General features: G+C 38.3%; 1 protein-coding gene across 19 annotated transcripts in view; it reads right to left on the bottom strand.

Moving 5' to 3' along the window:
* Positions 1–20,941, bottom strand: part of TRPM3 (transient receptor potential cation channel subfamily M member 3) — a 399,190-nt gene that overhangs the window by 18,933 nt on the left and 359,316 nt on the right. For all 19 annotated transcript variants that reach the window (XM_085529722.1, XM_085529723.1, XM_015849141.3 and 16 more), the window contains 4 exons: positions 17,532–17,672; positions 12,617–12,745; positions 8,766–9,017; positions 3,055–3,229 (listed from right to left, as the gene is read on the bottom strand). In XM_085529722.1, coding sequence (XP_085385848.1) covers positions 3,055–3,229; positions 8,766–9,017; positions 12,617–12,745; positions 17,532–17,672 — 697 coding nt within the window. The remainder of the gene's footprint in view (positions 1–3,054; positions 3,230–8,765; positions 9,018–12,616; positions 12,746–17,531; positions 17,673–20,941) is intronic.

Below are 20,941 nucleotides of genomic sequence, written 5' to 3'. Positions count from 1 at the left end.
ACTACTTTGACAGTGGTTCTACCTTTTTTTTTCTTTTTTTTTTCCCCCTCTTTTTTCTTTTTTGTTGTTGAATTTGCCTAAGTTCTACATTTATTATTATTATTTTTTAATATGACTGGTCGATAGTCAGGAATTTGTAAGAATATTGTGCCTGTGTACACCACTGATAATAAACCATACCGCTGAATAGCACATTCATTGCTCCCAGAAGTGAGGATGTAATTCTGTCCTCACTTTTGAGTAGAAGGTGGGATCACATGCCGACAAGACACTAATGCACACTCCAATTAACATATGCATTTTAAATATGAGATGAATACAGACAGAATGGGTAAAATGTGTAAGCGTAAAAGAAATGCATTATTTTAGAGAGACATCTAGTTAATGTTTTAACAGTGTAGAGGGTTCAGATAAAGATCAGACCAGACACACTGAATGGACAGGCTTCCAGCTGATGAAATGTACTGATACATTGCATCTGATCAGCCTTAATGGCATGCTTCATGATACAACAGAATGTGAAAGAAAACGAAGTCAAAAATTGTACAGAAACATACTGTTTTTAGTTAGTTAGTTTGTTTTTTGTACATTTCTCAGAAAGACTAGGATAATCTCCAGGACCATGATTTAAAAGTATACGCACTTCCAAGATTAGCATTTTTGCATAATATTTCAATATTAAGCACAAAAATATAGAGAATATCACAAATGAAAAACTCTTTAGATTTGCTATAGCAGCAAGAATGATAATAATCCGCTTCAAGCTATAAATTCAAGTGTAGTTTAGATTCAGCATAACAATTTTTGTCTTACATGAGAAAGTACAAACACTGTAGTACTCTAACGTGAACACAGTGGCTGATTTAGCTTAGAACAACTTGGAAAAGTGATAACAACAAATTTTCAAACAGTGAAAAAAAGTGCAACCATCCGAATAAAAATTTTTGTGTGCCAATCAGGTAATTTTGATTGAGTAACTAACATCACCAGCATTTCCTTGTGCTCCCAGTCTATTCCAGTGGTATAATTTCTTGAGACAACCAAGCCTCAGAAAAACGTGACATATTGCACAAAATTTTGCTGAAAGAGTGGCAGATTCTAATTCCCTGAGTCACCTGTCTCTCAGGAAGGAGGAGCTAGGTGCTGCTTTTCATTCTGGCATCACCACTTCCATTGCAACTCCTAGTTTCCTTGACAAAGACATAAGAACAACACATCTACACTTAGAGCTGGGGTTGAAACCACTGGGAATTTTGCTTTCCCTAAGTCTCAGAAGTAATTATCTTGCATCTTTTCCCAAGGTTTGAATGTTGTGCTTCTGAATAACATACAAGACCACCCCTAAATCCTCATGCAAGGGTATGGAGCCTGCCACCCTCTTTTTATACTTAAAAACCACACTTCATTCAAAGACACTTTAGTTTCTTAGGTTTTGGGGTTCTAAACTATAATCAGCACTTCATTAAAAAAACAAAACCAAAAACAAAACCAAACCAAGAACTGCTTATTCAGCCAATTGCCATATCTGTTGCACTATGGTAATTACTTAGTACAACATCAATAAATGGCCACTTGTAGAGGGACAGACAGAATTCTGCTTGTGCACGGGAGTCATAGCTTTAAAGGATAAACTGTTACTACTGTCTTATGCCTTTGGTACAGGGTGAAGTTTTAAGCCCACAACTATAATGTCTTTGGAATGAAATGAATTTTTACAAAGAAAAGAAAAGGAAAAGGTATAAAAATGAGGGGATTGGGTGAGAAGCTAAACTCGGGGAGAAGCCTTGTGATTTTAGGTACTTTTATGCTTCTGTGCATGTCATGCTGCCTCTGACAACAAAGTGTTGAAGAGATCATTAAAAAGAGGCTTCATCTGCATCCACCGTAGTGATTCTGTGCTATCCATGAAAAAAACATTATCATGGAACTGCTGAAATATCAGACATGATACATACACCTCTGTCCATCTTGAACTGAGTAATCTGGGGCAACTCATGCTGGTACGGGCAGGTTTATTACGTTAACCAGTTTGGAAAAAATCAATACCTTTTCTCCATTCAAACTTTGTCAATACTGAAAAAGAGATAAATTAAGAAAACACTGCACTTTTCTAAGATGGTGCATACGAGAAAAACAAGTACCTTAAATAGAGTTTTAATGGCTGCCATTTGCTGCTGGAAGAGATGCTTCTAAATGCTGAGATTTACACAAATTTAGGTAAGAATGATGAACATCAGTTATGTGTTGGTGTTTGCTACTGGTAGACTGTGACGCTTTGTTCCATTCGTCATCTACTGCTCATTCCTCATGACCACCCCTATCCTTTCGCATAACATGCCAGGCAGCACCAGGAGGTTTATTTTTGACAGAAAACTGGCATTTACTGATCACCAGCCAAATGAATCCTGAGAAGATAGCATATGAAGTATTGGCTGTTGTTCTGCTCACATTGATGTGAGCACGCTCTTGCCTTCCAGTAAATAAGTAAAGCAAAATTACGTATCTACTCTCCCCAGAGGGTTGCATTATTCAGTTTAGCATTAGGGCGGCGGCAGTGGGTAGGTAACAGGGAAAAGAAAACACAGCGGATTAGTTCTTGTGAGGTGCAGGAACTGAAGATCTAATCTTATACATTAGATTTGATGCTCAGTATGAAATTAGGTAAAAAGCACTTAGGTCTAAAATCAAACAAATGGATGAAAAGAAATGAAAACATATTTTATGTCTCAAATATACCAAAGAACTCATAACAGATAGCTGGGAGGGCATCCTCACTATCCAACAGGTAAAAAGGAAACATTTAAAATGTTATTTATTTGCAATATATTTTGGCATTACAGATTTTTGGTTAAATAGTTGCAAAGTGATGCTAGGAGTAGAATCTATAATTGACAATCCAGTATTATCTGTGAAAATATTCTGCGACAGTTCTCTGTGATGAAGGGTCCTCTATCCTGAGCCATTTATTGAGCACATACACATAATCTAGTAGGACATCATCTGATCAAAGTTGGATACCTGACTTTGGTGTATGAGAATCATAAACTTGCTTACGGTCTATCTGGTCTGCAAACACTTCCCCATAGATCATCCAATAAGGCATGTAAAAAATGTTTTTTGCCAGCTTCCATGAAGGCTCCTCATTGGGGAAGAGAATAGCTTGTCTTGCGACACCGAAGCTCATCAGAACCACCAACATGATGATGACAAAATACATCATATCTATCATCTGAATGTCAAGAGAGGAAAAGAGAGAAAAAGAGAGAAGGGACAAGAGTTAAATGTGTTTGTCCATATTTCCATTATTCTGTGCTGAAAAAAAAAAAAAAGAAAAAAAAAGAAAAAAAAGATTAAAAGTTAAAAATAGAACTTTTAGAAACAATTTCTTCTCATTGTTACACATAGCATTTTGTTTTTGAAGAAGGAAAATGGTATTCTTGTGTCCTTGGTTTTGACCACTGTTGCTTTTACATGCAACTTAAATGTTATGAATAGACCCAAAAACACAAGCTACCATCTGGTCACACCAGTTGCCTGAACAATAATACAGCTTCATTGGCATCAATAGCCTGGTCAGAGTAAGGGTTGCAAGATGATGTATTGTTTGTAAGCGCCTACTGACAACTGTACTAAAACAAAAGGGCTGAAATGGATTATTTTATTTCTTGGTACTCATTGTCTCGGTGCAAAGGAAGGAAGCTGCATCTAACATAAGGAGTAACGGGTGGCAGAACAGCCTGTTATTGCAACATAAGGGACACCACAGTGGTAACCAGTGAGAAAGGAAAGCTGTGATACAGGCTGGATGAAAAACCTGCCTGGTGGTGGGGCCTGACAAATGCCATATTACCAAAAAATAAAAGTAAAGAATATTACAGCTAACATAGACACTCAGACCTATTCTTGTGCATTGCTGAATACCTCATTAGCACATGCACAACTTTAATTAGTGCCAGCAAAAAGTGTCTGCCCATTCAATGTTCCTGGAAAAAGTGGGACATCAGTCCTAGGAGGTTTTGTGTGGAAGCTGAAGATTAGAAGAGCAGCTGTGCTGGCAATATTTATAAGGCCCTCCAGAGGGCCAGGCAAAGTGAGAGCCCTGGTCATCAAACAGGTACAGCACAGATAGCACCTACTGACTGTGGAAAAAATGTGAGCCCTGTAATGCCTTTGCTAAGACCCCTCAAGAAGTTGTAGTTACACAGTCAGTTATGTGTTACAACAGAGCTTTTTTTTTTCACAGTTGTGGAACTAACTTTTGTCTCCAGCCAAAGTTCAACCCCAAGAGCTCTAGACCTTGAGTCTTAAACTCTTCTTCCTGCGTTTTCTGGCACAGCTGCATTCTGAGTGCTTTGCAGGGCAGGCAGGTGTGCAACCCACATGCATCTTGCATGGTGGTGGCCTGGCAGCCCCATGCTGGGCCTGCTGCAGCTTGAGAGCAGGCTGGCTCATTTCGAGAGCTGGTGGATGGGGTGGGGGATTATTCCAGCAGATGGATCTGCTGCTGCTGTGGGGGTTCTTTAGCTCTAAAGCAAAGGGAGAGAGACAGGAGACTGAAGTAACACTGGAAGAAGGCCAATAGAGAAAAGAGGGATACAGAGGAGTAAACAGGAAGGGATATTCTCATACTAAGAGAGAGATTGGAGAGAAAGAGACCTACAGGACAGGGTTCTGCTGGAAGAGCCTTAAGGAACCAGAAAAGAGGAACTGGGGAAGGTGAAGAGAAGCAGGGAAAAAGGAAAATGTCGAGGTACTTTAAAAAATGCAGGAAAGAAAGACAGAAAGAAAAGAAAACAAACAAACAAAAAAACACAAGTAGGGAAATGGGAGAGGCAAACAAATGCCTTAAAGAAATATGAATCATGAACATTCCTATGTTATTCAGGGCATTAATCTTTCAAGAAAACCTGATTGAAGAGGAATTCCAGATGATTATATCTCAGACAGCAACCTGAAATGGGAAGCTGCATAATTACACTTAGTTCTTACTGTCTTCAGCAAAGAAATATGGAGATGAAACCTGTATCCTCCCTTCTTCTCTGATGTTTTCAGGTTGAAATATATGATGTAATATGATTTAGTAAACGTAACAATTATTTGTTTGAAATTTAAGAAAATTTCTTACTTTATTCTAGGGTTTTTGAGATGGAATCACACAGGTTTGAACTCACATCGTAAGACATTAGTTTTTTAGTGTTACTCTCTTTTCAAGCAGTTTATTATCTTTTTCCCTCCTTCAGTCCTTCAGTGTGTTATTTCTCAAAACCTTCACTGTCTCAAACTCTGGTGAATTAGATGTGTGAGTTTCCACTGACTGTAATGGGCAGTGTGTAAAGCCCTTTGGCCTGCAGGATGAAATTACTTTTGTTTTAACAAGGCAATGTTCTTTTCAGTCATTCTGAAAGAAAATTTTAGTCACCTATTTTAAAAAGTGATAAAATTGGGATTGTTTGGTGTAGTTTTGTTAACAAGTTGTCTCTAATTCTCCTTTTTAAAAATTTTTAATTTTCTTTTATTTTTATTTTTTCCCAATGAATCAAAAAAATGTAGACATTCCCACACAGGAAGGGAACTGATATCCTTCTGACTCTCTTGGCATACCACAGTGATTGCACTTCATTCCCAAATAGAAATGAAGTAAATATACTGTTGTGCAGAGATTAGAAGAGCACAGTATAATAAGCACATTCTGCAACTGAAATTAGTTGACAATAATAAACTTGTCCATTCAGCTTTCTCCTCCTCTCTCCATCTTTACTTTTAAACCTCTCAAGCCCATTCCTGCCCTTTGCATATTTGTTCATAAAGCCCAGAGGCAAAACCTATTTCAGCTGTTGTACTGGGTACAATGGAGAGGCAGGTGAAGGGAAAGTTGCTGAATACTGGAAAGACTGAGAGAATCACCTCTTCTCTCCTGAGTCTAAAATTTGTCCAAACAGAAGCCCAGCATACAAGCTCAGTCTGTGGAATGCATTAAGTATTATTAAGTAAGCCTATCACAGCTATAAGTATAGTCTAGCTGTGATAGGCTTACTCTGTAGAAATACGTAGAAATTGATTGTCTCCCCAGTACTGAATGGGGCTTGCAAGATGATGAAAAAGAAAGAACCCAAGGAGTAGATGGGCATGTGATTTAAAAATAGGCAGCACAGCCTGGAATGAGCAGGTGCAACTCCCAGGGAAGTCCGTGCATGTTATAAATGGATTGGCCATTGCACAGGGGAATAAGCTGGCCAGAAAACAGATGTGAGGGGCAAATTTATGTAACTCAAACCAGCTGGGCATTGCATGTGTGGGCAAAGTACATGTGTCAGAGTTGCTGAGTGCATGGAAAATTGGATGAGGTATGGAAATCAAATAACAGGAAGGCATAAAATGAAACAACTTCCCTCCTTTACAGATGCCCACACCTTCACAGTACTCTGGTAGCTGAATTCAAAATCCTCTGAGTGGGTACTTGAACCTACAGAGGCTAATGATTTTCCTACATTTGTTTTCCAGTGAAAGTGGAGCAAAGCTTAATTCATTGTACACATGTGAGAATGACAAAGGGATGGAAAATATTTTATTTTGCTGTTTTCAACCATTTCCCTTCTGTGCTGGCCATGGGAAAAAACAAAACAAAACAAAAACCCCAACACTGTTTATACTACTGGGGAAGCTGTGCTCCTATCAGCATTCCATAACTCTGTGGTTGTTATCTGTGGCCAATCTCTTTAATATTTTTTGAATGGCCCTTGCTACCACCACATCTCTGAAACTTTTGTTCACGGCACTTGTGAAAATTACTGCACAACAGTAGATTTTTTTTCAGGAGTTTTATACATGGTGTGCTGTGTAATCACTAATTCCCACCATATTCTCTGATGAAGGAACATGGTGCAAATAAGGCAGGAAAGAAAGAAACAATAATGCAGTAGTTCCCTTGTGACTTTGGTCTTTTCACTTGTCCTGCTGTCCTTTTTCAGTAATATACAGCAAAAACTCTGAAGTGTTTTCTCTGCTTTGGAGCTCTGCAAAGCTTCTCCCATCAACAGTTATTTGTTGGCTTCATTGAAGTAAGGTGGAAAACATCAAAATTATGTTCACGGCAAACAAGCACTGGGCTTGTGACTAACATAATACTTATGAGAAATTGTAGCCCATGCATCCATATATCCCTTTTCCTATGACAATAAGTATGGTGGCTGAACCTTTATTTTATAGATTGTGTTAAAACAAACTCAATATAGGACCTATTTGAACTTGCTGATTGTTTTACACTTATCAATCAGACAACAGTAACATTTATATTTAAAACATTTAATATTCAATTTGCTTGTTTTTAATGAATGTTGACCTCAAGGATTATTCCATACTGCTTTTTAAAAGTAAATCTTCAACCTTAGAATGCATGAGGCAGCTATGATTAACACAACAAAAGCTGGCTAACTGTACATAAAACACGAACATGTATGAGGGCTAATCTGGAAGTAATGCCTCCCATTTATTATGTTGGCTTAGAGCATCCTTAAAGATGGATGTTGGTGATATGGCAGTAGAGGCTGAACCTTCCTGCCAATATTCCATGTTGTTGCTGTGTGGCAGATGGCAGCAGAGGTGACAAAATGGTGTCTGACACAGAAGTGTGGATGAAGCAAAGGTGTCACTGAATTCTTCCATGTAGAAAAAAAAGGCATTCATTGGCATACACTGACACTTGCCATACGTTTATGGAGACCAAACAGTGGTTTTTGGCACATTGAGGCAGTGGATGGCTTCAGCAGTGGCAGCAGTGTCAATGACAGTGTGATCTTTAAAAGTGTGGCATGCAGGTTTTGTTCACCACTGGCAAAAATGCATAGCTAATGGTGATGACTATGTTGCAAAACAGCGTGTTGTAGCTGAGAATCTGGACTAACAAACAGTGCTATTGTGCTCTTTGTATCTGTTGTAGTTTCCATGGGAATAAATAGGAGACATTACTATATTATACCCATAGCTATACATGCAGATTCTCAAATATCAGGGGCCTGTACATTTGCTTCTGTATGGGCTCAGACATTTTAACTCTGATGTGCAAAACAGTTTTAATGCAACATTTCTGCTGAAATATATATATGTAAATAAAGTCTAAATGTATACATCCAGCATTAATTATTGCTTGATTTCCTTTATATGAGCTTACTATTATGTAAATTATTAATAGTCCTGCCACACTATATAGATGTGATATGCCCATGGGACAGAGGCTGCAGTTAGGCACATGGATTTCTCACCTCTCAGGGGTACACCTGAACAGGCAGAATGCAAGGACATGTGGATATGGAACTAAATATAGAAAGGTCAATCTTAATCATAGCTATTACAATTCTAAACATACCACACCTACACAATGCAATTTCCTTGAGAATCTCAAAATCCAGAATGTTTTTTTTTCTTTTAACCTTAACCAAGTTAGGAATTTGCAACAAATTTGCAATTAGTTAAGAGGCAGTACCCTTTGTATTTACTGCAAATGAGGCACAAAGGTGTAGGATGGCCTTGGTATTCAAAACAAAAAGAAAGAAAAGCAATACATCATCAAACAGAACAAGAAGAATCTAATGGCCAGTTTTGGGGGGGTTTGCACAGATGATCTGAACTGAGAAAGGCCTGACCTTTAGTTTACGTGGAAATACAGAAATAATCTGAAAAACAAAAAAGTGATTTCACTGATAAATCCAAACACACTGAGTCAAGAACATTCTTGCAAAAAACAGAAGTCATAGACCAAATTTTCTTACCATTTTTCCAATCATCATAACATATGGTCCCAAATACTTGTTTACTCCGAAGATGTCTAGTAACCGTATGTACCAGTAAATGATGTTCACACAGTATATCACCCGGCCATCGCTCCGAAGTGGCAGATCTTGCAAACGGAGGACCATCCCAACAGAGAACAGGAGGATAGCTATGAGATCTGTAACATTCCAGTACTCCTGCAGCCAAACTTTAACTTTTTGTAACAGTTTTCCAGGCTCTGACATCAATATCTGAAGGAGAAAGTACATAGAGAGGAGCCATCAGAGTTGTCTTAATTTAAGCCTGAAGTAAAGCTAAGGTAAACAGACAAGTGCTACAGAAGCAAAAATCAAACCTGATAGCCTCCTAACACACAAATTCCTCATATATTCTCTGATTTCTTTTGTGAAAACTTGAAGTTCAAATATAGCATAACCCTGCAACTGTATACACAATATGTATTTTTTTTTAATAAAAGGAAGAAAACTTCAGTTCCTCTGAAATCCTCACAAAAGAAGAAGAAATACAGGTGTGACTTTCTATTTTTCTGATTGAACTTAGTTACTCTTGGAATAGGGGGAAAAACATAGAAAGGTACTTAATTGATAAATTCACTGTCAAAAAAGCTTTAAAGAAAATTATTCTAAGATGTCCACCAATCTATCAAGAAATAATTTATTACCATAAAAATCTTGATTTTGCATTAAGTCCAGTAAAATACTTTTTGGATCAGTTTTTGGAAGTTCATTTCCACAGATGAGAATACAATTCATAAAAACAATTAATCTTACCTCATGAATTTATCATCATTCTATTTGCAAGATCATTTGGGAGAGCTGATTGTTCCCCTGAATTACTGTTGAAACTATTCCTAAAATGATTTCTATGAATAATTCCTAGCATTCAGTTAGTTAACAAGCTGTTTGTTTCCATTTTCTATATTTAGCCCGAGAACGTTTGAGCAGACTCATACAGTTCCTTGAAGAGAGGAATGCCATTCTTACAATTTTCTTACAGTTCATTTTCAGAATGAATTTCAGGCTCATTTTCACATGAACATCTGGTGGGCGAAGGGAAGGTGACCGATGTCATTTACCTGGACCTGAGCAAGGCCTTTGACATGGTCCCCCACCACATCCTCATCTCCAGATTGGAGGGAAGTGGATTTGATGGGTGGACAACTAGATGGATAAGAAATTGGTTGAAAGGCCGCAGACAGAGGGTGGTGGTCAATGGCTCTATGTCCAGGTGGAGGCTGGTAACGAGCGGTGTCCCCCAAGGGTCTGTCTTGGGATCGGTGCTCTTTAACATCTTTATTAATGACATTGATGAGGGAATGGAGTGCACCCTCAGCAAGTTTGCTGACGACACCAAGCTGAGTGGTGCAGTTGATACAGTGGAGGGAACGGATCCCATTCAGAGGGACCTCAACAGGCTGGAAAGCTGGGCTCGGGTGAACCTAATGAGGTTCAACACAGCAAAGTGCAAGGTTTTGCACTTGGGCCAGAAGAACCCCAGGCACCTGTACAGGCTGGGAACAGGTTGGATGGGGCCCTGGGCAACCTGATCTAGTAAAGGTGTATGTTTGGTGGCCCTGCTAGGCAGGGGGGTTGGAACTACATGATCCTTGAGGTCCCTTCCAACCCAGGTCATTCTATGATTCTGTGATCTGCTTAGAAATCCATTCCCACAAAAGTTTTTGATAAACTTTTGTGGAAAGGGGAATCTGGGTTGAATGATGAGATATAAATGGCACACATGATTCCTGCTGGCAGCCTGTCGCCTGTGGAGCCAGGGGTGCCTTGATTCCATCAGTACTGCAGAGCCATCATGTGGCTGCCACCTCCCTCTTCCATTTTCTTTCTGTCAGTGAAGGACACATACAATTAATGTGTTTACCTGTGCTCCTTTTGTTTATAAAGTAGAATTTGCCACGTGGCGTTTGAAACCTACCTTTGAAATCTAAGTGGCTGTTGCGGGAGCATTTTTCCTCTAGTCCTCAAAAACATTTGCTGCAGACTGACTGGACACACATAGATGGCAACAAATTCAGCCCAAGGGTACTAATGTGCTGTTTCAGTTGAGGTCAGCAGGACTCACACCCACTCACTGAATTTGGCCTCTAGTGCCATTGTGGAATAAATGCACATTTGGCCAAGTGGAAGTGGCACAGCTGTAGCTGTGGGTCGGAAAGACAGTGAGGGGCAGGGGATGACAGAGCACTGTCACTCTGCTGGCAGATTGAGTGCCACGTTTTAATGCTCCCTGTGCTCTACATGCCTGCTAAGCATCTTTAGGGAGATGCATTCTATTTCTTGACATAATTAGCAAGAACTTTCAGAATTAAAAGGGGGAAAACCTATTAGAAATATGCTGCAACATTCAGCATGGATATAATTTTTCCCCCAGTTACAGCTATTTTTATTACAGGCCTTTGCATGAGATACTTAGGCAGATAGAACAACTGTGAATTTTAAATGAACTCTGGGGTGGGGATTCAGATGCAGACTTTCTGTTTGGCATACTCCCATGCCTCTGTGTCCATTCCATAATACTGTATCTTCCCTCTCCCCAGAACATACTTCAGCTCCTGGCCAACTTGTCAAGAATAATGGCCAAGCTTTAACATATATCAGAAGGTTTGTGAATGCTATTTAACACTCATCATGCAGAAATCTGAATTCTGAAATTCAATGGAAGAAAGGATTTTATACAGAGAAGGAAGACGCTCTTGATTTTTAAATGGAAGAAGGTTGTGCGAGTTACTGAAAAATAGCTGAAGGACAGTATGATTGCTGGTCACAGCAAACACAGGTTCACAAGGGGAAGGTTCTGATTAACTGTTTTAATTTCCTTTTATGACAAGGTCACCCATCCAGTTGACCAAGGGAAGACAGCTGATATCATCTTTTTGGATTTCAGTGAAGCTACTGTTTCTCACAATATCCTTATGGATAAAATAACCAGCATACTGACAGAGAAAAATGTAATGCTATGGGTGAGCAACTAGCTGATGGGTCAGGCCCAAAGAAGGGATATAGTAAATGGGGTTATATAGACCTGACAGACGGTCACTAGGAGAGCTTCCCAGTGCTCCATTTTAGGGACTGTTCTCTTTAATGCCTTTAAAAATGGCCTGGATCTAGGACTATGACATGTTTTGAGTAAGTTTGCTGATGGAACTAAATTGGGAGGAACTCTTGACTCCATCAGGGATAAAGAGGCCTTGCAAAGACATCTAGATGGATTAGAGAGCTGGGCAATCACCAACTACATAAAGTTTATCAAGAGCAAGTAACAGATTCTGCACCCAGGAAGGGGCAACCCCAGCTACATATACAGACTGGGAGATGAGACACTGGGGAGCAGACTTGCTGAAAGAGATTCAGAGGTCTTGGTTGACAGCAAGTTGAATATAAGCCAGCAGTGTGCAAAGGCAGCCAAGAAGGCCAACTGTATCCTGGGCTGCATCAAGCACAGCACTACCAGCCATCTAAGGGAAGGGGCTGCCCCACTCTACAACACACCAGCATGTCCCCATCTGGAGTACTGTGTGCAGTTTTGGCACCATAGTAAAAAAAGGACATAAAATTATTAAAAAGTGTCCAAAGGAGTGCTACAAAGATGGTTAAGAGTTGAAAAGAGTATGTATGAGGAGTGGCTGAGGTCCCTTGGTTTGTTCAGTCCAGAGCAGGGCAGGCTAAGGGGAGGCCTCATGGCAGCTTTCACTTCCTCACAAGGAGCAGAGGGGTAGTGCTGAGATCCTCTCTCTGGTGACAGTGATGTGATAACATGGAAAGGCATGGAGCTGCTTCAGAGGAGCTGTCTTATCTGGTTGGGGTAACGTTACCTCTCTCATCTTCTCTATTCCCAGAGTGAAAATGTATGAGATGACAATCCATTCCTGTGTGGATGGCCAGCGATCCATCTTCACTAGCACTATATAATTGAACAGCATTAAGTAGCCTATATACGCCAGCTGTAAAGAAACAAAATGAAATGAATAACAACAGTCATTACATTCATATAACCAAGCCAGTTCCTCTTATATGATATGATATTCCTAATTCCAGTGTAACCAGAACTTTAAATAGACAGAAGAGGAACCAGAGAGTCTGTCCAAAAAAGGTTTGTCCAAAAAAGCTCACATTAACACATACAATGCAGGATCTGCAAAATACATGCACAAATATCCTCTTCTCTGGCTATATCCATCTCTCCAAAAAAAACCCGTGTATTAATGCAATCTCCTCAGATTGTCCCATATCAACAGTTGTGTCACATACCACAGTGCAAAATACCAAACAATAACTTACTAAGTTACATATGTGAATACTTCTCCCTCATTTACTTTCTAATGCTCATTTCTCCTCTAGCAGACCTCCTCTATGCTTCTTCTCTGTGTTTGCTTAACTTGGACTCGCTCTGACATTTTACATCCTTTCTGCACGATCCTTGCCTGGCACTCAGAAAGTTTCAGATATTGATAGACATGTCACCAAACACTGCATTGCTGCCTTAGTTTCCACTGCGATTCCTCCCCAAACACTGCTACCCCTAAACACACTGATGCACCAAGTAGCCACACATAGTCAGGCATTTACTTGCCTTATATTTTCTGCAAGATTTTGAGAACAACTGTTCCCTTCTCCCTGCTCTCCCTACCCCCTCTGATACATCTACCTCTTCTGGCCTAATTTTTTATTCAGTAGAAAGCACGAATTAAGACTCTGGTTTCTTTGTCCATTCTGAACATAATCCGATAGTTGTTCAAAGAAAGATAAGATGAGCAAACTGCATCATCAAAATCATGGAACTCATATTAGCCTAGGTGTCACACTGGAATGTGGGCTATAGCAATTCTGAGTTTCTGTAGCTGGGCTGGCCTGAATTCAACTTCCTACCTGCTTTGCCTTTCAAACAGCAGCCCTACAAGAGCATGCAACTGAAGCCAAATTTAAATCAGAGAAAAGATGACTCAGTTCTATACAATAACTTTTTAATTGTTGCAGAAAATGTATTGGATACATCTGTATCTCAATACAGCACTTCTTTCTCAATTGCATGTTACTCACAACTATTAAGTGTTCAGTATCAGACTTCAGATGAGACAGGCTTGGGACTTTTAAGGTAGGTTCTTTGGTTTGCAACTGATGATAGACTGCAGCTCTGGATAGTCTGGAACTATCTTGGTGTTCCCTTACCACTCATGAAGGAAACTGAGAGCAGTATTGTCTTAGGTCAATATCTAGGGCATCAGCTCAGTCAGCAGGAACTCTGTTTTGGTGGGAAGAACTGTACATGCCTCACTAGCTGAAACAACACCTACTATACCGCAAAAAAAAGAAAAAAATGACAGCATCACACAACATACCTCTTAGAATATGTTTATTAGATCTGATTGATAACCACTTCACAGCAATCTTATTAATTCAGTCTGACACAGCAGCCTTTGCTGAGCATTTGTTAAAAGAATCTGAACACTAAGGTGACAGAACCAATAGGAAACTCAGTGTAAGCAGAGGCTTTTAATTTTTATTGGGTTTCATTTGAGTTTTTGTTGTGACTGATTTTATGGTCAATTCATATTTACTGAAAATTATTGACATTTTTTGCTTGATAAAACAATTATATCTTAATTTAAGAATGAATTGATGCTAGAACCACACTATTTTCACTCCAAGAAACCAGCCCTTCAGACAAAGGTGACATCTTCCCTATTCCTCTCCAAACCTGTAAATTCACCTTCCAATCCCACACTGTTGTCAGACCTCATTACAGATACCTACAATGGTACTCAAGATTTTTTGAAAGTGCTAATATATACAAATAGCTGAACCCTTTAAATATTGCTTTTACACAGAGCTTGGGGTTGCCATCTTCACCCTGTAGGAAACTTAGCAGAAGAATACCTGCAAAGAAGTTTCTAGGATGAATTCCTCCCTACCTTCCTGTGTATACAGTAGTATTGTGTATGCTTGAGTACACATTACAATAAAGGACAAACCCGGAAATTGCATCAGCAAGAGAGTTCTTAAAGAATGAGACTACCCTCCAGTTTTCTCATTGATTGCAATAATTAAATGATCAAAAAGTGAAGCGGTCCTAAGATGAAAAACTTGGGGCAGAGCTGTTCTCTTGTGCAGAAGACAACTCTTACTAGGGGTTCACTGCCTTTTTTAACTGCTCAAGGAAGTCGAAACATGGCCTCTAAGATCATGTTAGCATCTCAATCTAAAGATTATACATAAAAGGTGAAAATCTTCCTCTTCTCCTTGAGTAGTCTGTGGGATGAAACCTGCGAATCAAGCCTTTCAATGCAAAAGTTACAAAAGATAATAGAATTGTTTACCTCTGAAACCACTAGATGACAGAGAGGAAGACAAAAAGCTGTTTATAATTTTTCTTAGTACTTACTTTCTTATTCAAAATCCCCCACAATTAAATCACTCGTGTATTTTAAGAATGAAGGTGGATACCGATACATATAGAATAATAGCAGATAGGTAGATGTAGAATAATGAAACAGTTTTAAATGGCATGCAATAAAAGCGTAGTCACACCTTGCATTTTGGGTTGTGAGATGTAAGACTTTTAGGACTGCTTCTGAAATCTAGAATTAACATTTCTGTCTATGTGCTTGTGAAAAGGGAGATAGGCTGTGCAATTCTAACACCCATCTGAGTTATTTTCCTTTTGCTTTTCCGTATACACAAGTGGTCAAGAACTACAACCAGAATGCACCTTAATTTGCTCTTGAAACACAGGACAGCCAAGATCCACCTTCAATAAGTGACCTTGAATGAGATCAGCCTCAGGACATAAAACTGTAGAAACAGGTCTAAATGGAAACACAGTATTGATCTCTTTCTCCCATTTCAGAACTGAAATAACAGAGAAAGCCAGGATGCTTCTTTCTGTTTACAGTGAAAATACTTTTCTGGTTATGCATAATACATATTGCAATTGATAATGAGACTAAGCTGCTGATGAGTAGTTTCTAGATTCATTGTGTGGATTAACCTTTAATGGCTGCAGTTCAGCATGTAGTTTTTCCAATTGCCAAACTAGAGCAATTTGCTAGAATAAGCAGTCTACCACAGTTTGATCTCTGTAGATGTGAGTTGCTCCTGCTGTCTGCAGACATATTGTTTGGATTTCAGTAATGCAATTTTTCTTTTAAGTCATCTTCAGAAGGAGTGAGAGAAACACATTATTTGTGATTTGCTGTGCATTCAGCAGAATGATTGAAAATTTAACTGGGAAGAACCATGAGAAATCAACTAGCCAATTCCATACTGCCAAGGCAGGATTAATTGCAGTGTGCCATATTGGACATGTTTTGGTAAGATAGACTTAGAAATAACTAACAATGGAAAATCTACTGTTTCCTTACACAATTTATAACAATATGTCTCAGAACAGTTAAAAGCTGTTTCCTGACATCTAACCAACAAGTGTCTCACTGCAGTCCTATTCAGAAAGGATTTGAAGAATATTCTATTCTATTCTATTCTATTCTATTCTATTCTATTCTATTCTATTCTATTCTATTCTATTCTATTCTATTCTATTCTATTCTATTCTATTCTATTCTATTCTATTCTATTCTATTCTATTCTATTCCTCTTTTCAGCAACTCACATGTATCTGAAGGCAGAACTGCTGCAGATATTTTGTTCCTAAAGAAAATAACACCACTTCCTTAAGTCTTTTCCCTTAATTTATATTTTACAAATCTCTGGATATTTTCTTATTTTCTTTTCTTGTTTGTGGCCTTCAAACCGTCCACATCTGTCACATGATGCACAAAGTGAAATGGCTTACAATACTCTAATGAAGTAGGTTGAAAAGATTAATTTCTGTATTTGTTTTTCTTTTTGATCTCATCCTTCTCTAATATAGAATATAATAGAGTGCTGTTTGCAAAACCTTATATTTGAAGTTCCGAGTGAAAATATCAGACTGCACCTGATGTAAGAGAGACCCTAATGGAATCCTTTCCAATCCTTGACTCCAGCTGGATAGTGAGTAATTTAAATATATACTCCTGAGGACCAATCACAGAAAAGCTTTGTATCATGTATTAACTTCAATATGGCAATTATGAATTTACCTATGAGATTACCTAGAAAAGTTTTTGACAATTTCTTACTGTAGTCAAATTATATTACCTTAGTTGTTTATTTTCTGTATCATCTGCATTGTCTGCTTCTTTATAACACAGGGAAATTAGACTGGTTAGACATAATTTAATATATACTAACTGCTATTCGTACCTTTGTTATCTTACGGCTACTTACAGCAACATTTTATTTATAGAGAGACATTTGCAGACTAGTAAAATAACAAAGCAAAAATGTCCCAAAGAAAGATATGCTCTACCAGTTTCTTATTTTCATTTATCATTATCTTATTTGACACCCTGATTAAAATCAGCCTCCTATTGGACTTAGTATTGGGAATTCTTCTATTGGGAATTCCTTGGAAGCAACTTGTATTTGAAGAATAACCTAGAGTGTTTAATCATTAAGTTCCTGAATGAAGTGTCCTGAATTTAAAGCTCCTAGGTTAGCAGGTGCTAGATGATCACAAAGATTAAGGACTTTATGGATAAATCCTCCAATGCAGACAGATGAAGACTTTCGAAGAAATACACAGTATGATCTCAATGCAATGTCAGTACTTGTCCATTCAGCCCAATCATAGAATGATAGAATCACAGAGACATCAAGGAATAGCAATATGACAAAAAGATATCTTACTGTGTAGAACCAAAATTTAACGATGGGGGCATTGTAGAACTCATAAATCTTTCTTCCAACAGGAATCAGTCTGTGCCTGCTCTGTACTTCCTCTTCTTCTTTCTTTCTTGAGGACTCTCCATTCCCTCGTCCCAGCATTGCCTACAATAAAGGACATATTTATGTTTCTATATTTTTGAAGGACAAATTAAGCTATTTAAAATGCAAAATTAAAAAGGAAACTATTCAAAACTTATCTGATTTCTTATCTTTAGACAAATCCAGATGGGCATCACTACAGCAAAATGTTTTGGTCTCAGATTATCTTTTATGGAGGCAAGCTGCTGTTTAGTTCCTTCTAAACTGCAGCAGTAACATTTTGGCAGTAACCATCAGCAGCAGTGTGAACTCCTTGACTGGTGAACAATAAATGAGATGTGGAGAACACTTCTCCTTTTGTCTGTATAGGCTGAAAGATTTTTTACCTGACAACAGCTTCTTATTATGTACAACGAACAAATGCACACTGAAAACAGATAAGTTTTGTTTTGAAACAAAAAAAAAAAGGTCATAAGTCTGATACTGAAAGAGGAGGGAAGATGAGTTAGCATTTGCTGGACTGGAAACAGTGAAGCTAAGAAATGTTTTTGTGTTGATCATAGGATCCATTGCAGGCCATGATCCCAAAGGCTTCACATGGATGTAGAGGACTGACCAGTGGAGTTTAGTGCTTTAGACCAAAAAATCCTTCCACATCACCACAGCTTCTGTGTGCTGGTTGGCTTAACTTCACTGTAACCACTGAACTTCAGACTTGCTGAAGATCCACACGGAGCTATGGACACTGTGTTCACTCTTAATGTCTTGTCCAGCTTCAGAGAGAAGTGGAAGGAATGAATACACTATACACATGCTGAAGTTAATGCTAAAAAAAGGTATGACTTTGTGTTTAGAGTACAGGTTGATCTATTAAGTGTTCTTAAAAGCAGATCTTTTGTGAATAGTACAGCATAGTGGATTTTAGGTCACTGTGCCCTGAGCAAGTTCTTACTACTTAGTTTGTGGCAGTAGCCATAGATTGCAGCACTTCTGCACATGAAAGCAACTGCTTGAATTGAGAGGCAACCATCCTACCTAAGTATGCAGGGATGGCACCATGATGCTTTTACTGAAATGCTTCTCTAATGCTTTTCTACAAGTAGATCAAAGCATTTTTTGTACACGTATGTTAAATGAAGTAAACGTTCAACATCCCTAAAGGTACAATTGTTCTCATCACAACTTAAAAATGTGGAAAATTAAGTCACTGAAGAAAGCAATGAGATGCCAGACAGATTGTCTTTCAATGAAAGGGTCCTTCTTTTATCTTACTCTGTGTTCTCAGATTCAACAGGATATTCAGCGCATTCTTATGTAACTAATCAACTTCAGTTGAGCTGTTTGATCTGGTTCTAGTGCCCTGTAATTCTCAATTCTCACATTTTAAAAGTAAGAAATGTAAGAATCATGATCTCTCTCTCTCTTTCTCTCTCTCTCTCTTTTTTTTTCTTTCTTTCCCCCCTCTTTCTTTCTCTCTCTCTTTTATTGTTTTTCTTTTCCCCTCTAGGTCTCATGTGGAGCAATTCATACAGGTCTTTGGTCCCACAAAAAGACAATTTGTAATGATAAACCGATTAATTATTTTTTCTTTCATCATAGGTATTTGTAACATTATTGGGACCATCTATGATCCTAGACACCTGCTCATTAATATTTCTATTTCTTTCAAATATGCAGTTAGTTTTCCTCACTGTTATTATTTTTCACATAGTCTCTTATATACTTGAATTTGACCATCCACAGATGGATGGATCTGGAATGATGGAAGCCCTTCAAGCTTCTAAGAAAAGAGAGCGAAGATTCCTGACACAAGTATATAATACTAAAACTAACCAATTTTGATTATTCTAATTTACCTTTTTATACCTGCAGATTCCTAAGCTTATCCCCATAAATGTAAATAAAACCAAAAGCATATTCAAAAATCAATGAAATCTCCTGATGATTCTCATGGAGCACTTTAAAACCCTTTCAAGCCTACTGAGATTTTCATAAGAAAGGAGAAAGATGTACCTATTAAGCAAAGAAGGAAAGTACTCATTAGATGAGCAGACAGTCTGCAAGAACATGAGATGTACCGTGTATAACTATAGTAACAGAGGTGATACCACCTTCACAGAAGCCCAGGTATCATTACCTGAAATCTACAAAACCAAACTGATTCCTCAACTGATTCCTCACTATGTAACAAGGATTAGCTTTTTTTTTTTTTTAAATTTTTTTTTCTTTTTTTTCTTTTTTTTCTTTTTTCCCAAGGAAAATAAAGTGCAATAGAATCCAAATGTTTTGCAAATATTCTGTCCCTAAGAAAGCAATTTCCTTGCTTCTCTCTACCTCCTGACACTGTTTTAGAGAAAACTGCCATCTGGTGCTTCAGATATTTCTGCAGCTTTTCCCAAGGCTTTGTCTCTGCTGTCCTCTGGTGCCCAAGAATTTTGCAGGAGAGTGAAAATAAATGCTGGCAGCTTAAACAAATGAGCAGCACTGTGCTTTAGCAAAAGGGATTGTTTTACAGTTCAAAACCTTCACAACTGTGTATATTTACTAATTCTGAGAGTCCCTCAGTTCTCACAGAAATGAGCTGTATGTGATTTTAGGATAATGCTCCTTTAGTACATGGATTTATGCACATGGATGCTGATTTCTTTTTTGTTACTGCTTTCTTGTTAATAAATGATGCTCTAATTTTAGCTCATTATATTTTTGAATTAACAGTGTACTGTACAGTACTAACCTCTCCCCTCCTCCAAGCTACAGATGGGGGATTGCTCTGAGATGGCCGGGGATTAGATTTGACCTAATGTCTTCAACTGTTAATTATATCACGGTATTAACAATTTGAAAATCCTCCCCAATTAGAGAGACACAGAAATAATTTAAGTCACTGTATTAACAGAATGGCTGCAGTGCCAAATGTGAACAAATGTGTTTCCACTTGGAGGAGGAAGCAAGAGGGGTGGGAATAACTGAAGACACTGCTCTGCGTGGGCGGCATCTCTTTCTCTAATACACAATTTTGTTCATGATTCAGTATGAGTCATGCAAGGTAAGCCTGACAGCAGTGTAACAGTAAATTACTGTACAACTGCATCACTGTAGCCTGAGGGGGTTGATGCCTGCGTACTTTTTTACATGGAGATTTTCTAATTAGGATTCTGGTCGGTTTGTTGTTGTTGTTTCCTCCCCTCCTTCTCCCTTTTGTTTCATTTCATTTAGGACTGATCTCATTGTCAGAGAATCAGGGCAGTTTGGGGTTATGCATTTTTTGCATTAAACTATGTTAACAATCAAGTGATAATTTAATCTTCTTTTATAATTAGATAATGGGAGTT

This window comes from Coturnix japonica, chromosome Z (genome assembly GCF_054131305.1).
Source record: "Coturnix japonica strain WE chromosome Z, WE-NBRP24, whole genome shotgun sequence".
NCBI lineage: Eukaryota > Metazoa > Chordata > Aves > Galliformes > Phasianidae > Coturnix > Coturnix japonica.
Note: the sequence above shows the minus strand (reverse complement) of the source record. Positions and strands in the feature narration are given on the sequence as shown.